General features: G+C 36.1%; 1 protein-coding gene across 1 annotated transcript in view; it reads right to left on the bottom strand.

Moving 5' to 3' along the window:
* Positions 1–1016: 1016 nt before the first annotated feature.
* prdm14 (PR domain containing 14) overlaps positions 1017–5802 on the bottom strand; it is a gene marked incomplete at both ends in the record, with an annotated part of 7067 nt that continues 2281 nt past the window's right edge. The window contains 5 exons of the mRNA XM_083530457.1: positions 1017–1171; positions 2103–2322; positions 3110–3211; positions 4867–5069; positions 5411–5675. Coding sequence (XP_083386583.1) covers positions 1017–1171; positions 2103–2322; positions 3110–3211; positions 4867–5069; positions 5411–5675 — 945 coding nt within the window. The remainder of the gene's footprint in view (positions 1172–2102; positions 2323–3109; positions 3212–4866; positions 5070–5410; positions 5676–5802) is intronic.

Here is a 5802-nt window from a genome sequence, read left to right as displayed (position 1 = left end):
CAATGCTTTCAAAACTAATAATAACGATAATCATTTTACAGCGCAACATCACAATTTGCCGCAAGTCGAAACAAACCAAAATACAAACAAAACACCACTTCTAGTTAAAAAACATACACTGTAATAAATTAAGACACATCGAATCACGACAGACACGCGAGGAAATTATAATGTTAAATATAAGCTACTTACATGTTTATTAAATAGTAGAGGATGGAATAAAAAAGCCTGGAAGTTGATTAAGAGTAGGCTAATAGAGCTGAACAGGCTTCGCTTCTGGAAGTTTCTCTCATTGAAGTACACGACTGTCATGAATTTCTGTTACAGTGGAAAGAGTTACTCTTGTGTATTGTCTCCAGTGGTCGTGATTGTAAAGATTAGCAGTCCTTTATCCAGTTTTCTTTTTTGAATGTGTGTATAAATATAGTTCATTTACTTGTTTGACATCACAGTCAACATTGAGTAACCACAAAGCAGAGGAAGGTGGAAAGTCTTATACGCACACATTTTAGCAGATTCAATTCTAAGTGTTTTTTCGAAGGTAGGAGGAAACTGAATAACCCGGATAAAACCCTTGCTGAAGAACACAGACAGTAGCACAGGCTCAAGAAGCAATTTTTTCCATTAGCTACAGTATGTATCATCATGGTGCCACTTTAAACAGTGAATTGTCTTATCCAGGGCATATGTGCGATACTTTTTTGATTGGTAACTCAGAAAAACTTTGTTGATTAAACAGAATACAAAAAAAAGTGTACTTGGGAGCCAATATCTAAGCTTCATTACCAAGAAGCCAATCCCTCACTGTTCAGCTCTATTCAGGGAATGCCAACTCTGACTTAGAAGTTATTGTTGTTCAGAATATTCCTGAAAATCCAAGTACACTGTGACATAGCCTAGCCTACTTCTCCTGATGCTAAGCTAGGCTTGTGTACTAAGACCTGTGTCGTGGATTACAGCTATGCTGTGTTTTATCTGAGTGCGCAGTTTGGGAGGGATTCACAACGATTTGTGAGTTAATTCCATGGTCTGTAATTGGATGTGATTCCTGAAAAAGGTGGGAAACCCGCGGTGATGTCCCGAGTACATTCCTTGCTTAAGGGGCCGTTCTGATCCACCGTGTGTTTTCCAGGCGAGGGAGGAAGAGCTGAGGACTGAAGGAGTGGGCGATCTGTGGGAAAAACATGATAAGAATTGTTTAAATATAAATGTTAATAGAAAAATAGTGTATATATATTATTTAATATAATAGTATATATATATATATATATATATATATATATATATATATATATATATATATATATATATATATATATATATTTTTTTTTTTATATATATAAATCTACACTCAATACCCCAAAATGACAAAGTGAAAACACAATTCTAGAAATGTCTGGATTGTTTTTAAATGAAAAAATTGTAATATCACATATACAGACATTTTCCTCAGTACTTAGTTAAAGCACTTTCGGCAGCAATCACAGCCTCAATTTTTTTTGTGTATAAAGGCAGAGGCTTTGCACATTTAAAAGTTTATGAGATTTTCTGACACTCTTAATGGCAAATCCTCTTAAGCTCTATATAAATCTAACTATAGACTATATACCAACTATATCAACTATAGTCAGTCAACCATTTAAAAAATATCAGTTGAAAACAAATTTACTTGCAGTGTTTGCATCGTTCTTACGAAAAATAAATATCTTTTAGAGCTGTCAGTAAGATAAATGTCTGCCATAAACATACACAGGATGTAAAGACACACTGCAGATGTAAAACGTGTAAATAATTAACGTGGCGCCAAAACTTCCCACTACGATATTTTCACTGAACTGCAGCCTTGTGTTGGTAAAGATGAAAAAAAATACATGCAAACTTTTAGTTTATATAAAGCAATGTTATAGCATGATGCTTGTAAATGATATACATAGAGATTGTTTAAAAATCAACTAAAAAGTGCAAAACCATGCAAATAAATGATAAGCACTATAATCAGTCTGTATATACAATCACTGAGTTGACAAAAGGATTCACTTAGACCAGAGCGCTAGTGTTCCACTTCTACATGTTACTGTGAGAGCAGGTGTGTATGGACTCACTGTTGTGGATCTTCATGTGCTCTTTAAGCTCTTCTGCCTGATCAAACGTGCTGTCACAGAGATCACACGACACCGGTTTGTCTTTGGCGTGACTCCGGCGTACGTGGCTGTCGTGGGCTGCATGAGAGGCGAAGGCTTTCCCGCAGTGTTTGCACTTAAACGGCCTTTCACCCGAGTGCTGTCTGATGTGTGTGCGGAGGATGCTGGAGGCAGTGAACGCCTGCCAAAATGATCATTAATGCTTTCATTAAAACACTATATATCAAATCTTTTTTTTCGATGACAATGGAATTGCAATTTCTTATTCAAGTCTAAAAAAAAGAATAAACAATATTTTACAAAATTTGCTTTCATTCATTTTTTTCTGCTTGGGCATAAATTGGAAGCTGAAAGCTTTTCTTAGTACTGAAGCTCCAAAGCCACCGGAGAAATGATTTTTTTACACAACAGAATACATTTTCATTAAAAGTGGGTGAAACAATCTGAAACGTTTTTGGTCAATTCAATGAAATATAACAGCTATAAGATAAATAATGAAGTTTTTGATGTTATAGATATGCATACTTTGATATTATTATGGTTATAAATATTGTTATTTATATTCACATTATTATTATTAGTAGTAGTAGGAGTAGTAGTAGTAGTAGTTGTATACCAACACATTTCTTGTTATTTCTAATGACAATTGCTTTATAAAATCAAGACTTCCTCATCACAATTTACACTCACACTCGTGTCAGGAGTCTGTAAGTCTTTTTTGTTGTTGTTCTAAGACAAAAGGGGGGCAGGAAAACTTTGGTTCCTGCGCGCGAGTCATAAATTAAAGGCGTATAATCGAGTTAAACAATAGGACTCGGTTGTGCATCTGCCATTAATTAGCATGTAAGTGTGCACAATGAGCACACACTCACTTTAAACACCCCATGGCATGCGGTAAAGATCCTCAGGGTTTCTTTACTTCTGCTGGGGTTTTTTTCTTTCTTATTTGTTAGTTAGTTTCCTCTCACCTTGTTGCAGTAGACGCATTTGTAAGGTCGCTCTCCGGAGTGCACGCGCATGTGCTTGTTGAGGCTCGAGGACTGAGAAAAACTTTTGCCGCACACTGAACACTGAGGACAAGAAACAAGAGACCAGATGAGAGAGAAAACATGTGTTAGAGCAGGAAACACTGAACCAGTCTGAGATCTGCAAATACACACATTACAAAAAGATGCGCAGTGCTGTATTATTACGTCAGAGTTTAGAAAGTTTTTTTTATGTCTAGTGCTGTATTATCACGTCAGAGTTTAGATTATTATTTTTAGTGCTGTATTATTACGTCAGAGTTTAGAAGGTTTTATATTTTTTAGTGCAGTATTATTACGTCAGAGGTTTACAAGTTTTATTCTTCTAGTGCCGTATTATTACGTCAGAGTTTAGTTTTTTTTAGTGCTGTATTATTACTTCAGAGTTTAGAAGGTTTTTTATTTCTAGTGCAGTATTATTACGTCAGAGTTTAGGGTTTTTTTTCTAGAGCTGTATTAATACATCAGAGTTTAGTTTTGTTTCGAGTGTTGTATTATTACGTCAGAGTTTAGTTTTTTTTTTCTAGAGCTGTATTATTACATCAGAGTTTAGAAGGTTTTTTATTTCTAGTGCAGTATTATTAAGTCAGAGTTTAGAGGGTTTTATATTTTTTTGTGCAGTATTATTACGTCAGAGTTTTAAAAGTTGTATATTTCTAATGCAGTATCCTGACGTCAGAGTTTTAAAAGTTTTATTTTTATAGTACAGAATTATTACGTCAGAAGTCACGGTGCATAAGAATGACATTCGACATTCAGGCTATGACTTTTAACCTCGTCTTTCACCTTAAACATTATCGTGCTGGATTGGTTTCCCAAAAGCATCGTAAGGGGATCATTACTGAACCATGAAGTTTGCAGTGCAATGCTACGGGAAAACCTTTCAATGCATTTCCTAGAGTTTTCCTGAAATTGCATCAAAATCGGTCGTGTGACTAATAATAATAATAATAATAATAATAATAATAATAATAATTGCGGATAAAAATGTCATTATACAACATGTATATATATATATATATATATATATATATATATATATATATATATATATATTTATATATTTATATATAAATATATATAAACAATAATAATAACAACAATAATAAAAACAAAGGTATAGCACTAAAAAAAATTATTCTAATTCTATATATTCAATTATATATAAGTGCAGATAAAACATGGTGCACTGTGCAATTCAACAGTTTTTAAGTTTTAATTTTGTACAGGAGTGTGTGATGTATCATGTGTCTACGTTTTTTGGCAAATTTTAATCTGTGTCAATTCGATTTGATATCTTTTCCTTATGTAACATTTTAGTACATTTTTTTAAATAGTTTTATTAAATAGATTTAAAATGAACATTTTTGAACATTTTGACTACGGTCTAATCTTTCTCTCATAACTTGGTTTAGTTTTTTCTGTAATCAGGAAAAAAAGGGTAAGGGTTTGGATTTCCTGTTTTATTCAGTGCATGTACAAGTGCTTTATACATGTACTTTACAGCGCCCCTGGAGCACAGAGGGTTAAAGGCCTTGCTCAAGGTCACAAGAATGGAGGCTTGGAGACACCAGGTCTTGAACCCTTAACCTTCTGATCAGTAACCAAGTGCCTTAAACACTGAGCTTACACTTTCATGTACACACACACACTGCCTGTACACACACTATCTGAACACTGTATGGTATAGATTGTTGTACCTTATGTGGTCGGTGTTTCTCATGAACGTGCAGGATGTGTATGCGCAGTCGATCTCTCTTCTCAAAAGATCTGTTACAGAGTTGACAAGGGAACTTCCGATCTCCCTGATCCACACACCGAGTGTACTTCAGGTGCTTATCTCTGTAGTATCGGTAAGCGAAGACCTTTCCACATCGATCACATTTATAGCCCTCAGCTGAGTCTACACACACACACACACACACACACACACACACACACACACACACACACACACACACACACACACACACACACACACACACACGATGAAGGTTATCCAATTACATTGTTTCTTTGCTAATTCTAATTGTGAACTATTCTGTCTTTCTTTCTTTCTTTAAACCTTTTTTTTTTTTAACCTCTTCATTTATTCCTTCCTACAATTCCAAAACTTCTTTTCTCAGCTCTTCACTTCAGTTCTTCCTAATTCATGTTACGTTTAATCGTCTTTAGGATTTCTTTCTCTTTCTTTCTTTGTTTCCGTACTCTTGATCTTATATTCAGTTGTATGTTAGTTCTCACCTCCTTCTTGCTCTTCAACTTCCTGCTCCTCTTCTCTGAGGGACATGGGGATGCCCATGTACAGGGTGTAGGTGTCTCCGTACCACACGAGCAGCTCCTGCAGGGGGCGCACCTCTCGGCACGTCTCGTAGTAAATGCGGCCCGCGCGCTGCACCGCCACGACGTTCTGCTCCTCGGGGAAGCGCGCGCACTGCACCAGCGACATCCAGCTTCCGCGCGCGCCACCGCCGTCCACGAAGTGACTCAGTCGGCCCTTCTCAAAGATCTGCAACATCACAACCGAGCATTACAGCCTTACAGTTTTACAGCATTACAGCCAACAGCGTTACAGAGTTACAGAGTTACAGAGTTACGGTGTTATGGCATTACAGCAAAACTGTGTTACAGCGTCC

Source organism: Silurus aristotelis (assembly GCF_946808225.1).
Source record: "Silurus aristotelis genome assembly, chromosome: 25".
In the NCBI taxonomy this organism is placed as follows: Eukaryota; Metazoa; Chordata; class Actinopteri; order Siluriformes; family Siluridae; genus Silurus; species Silurus aristotelis.
The sequence above is the reverse complement of the archived record's forward strand: the minus strand, read 5'-3'. Positions and strand labels throughout refer to the sequence as shown.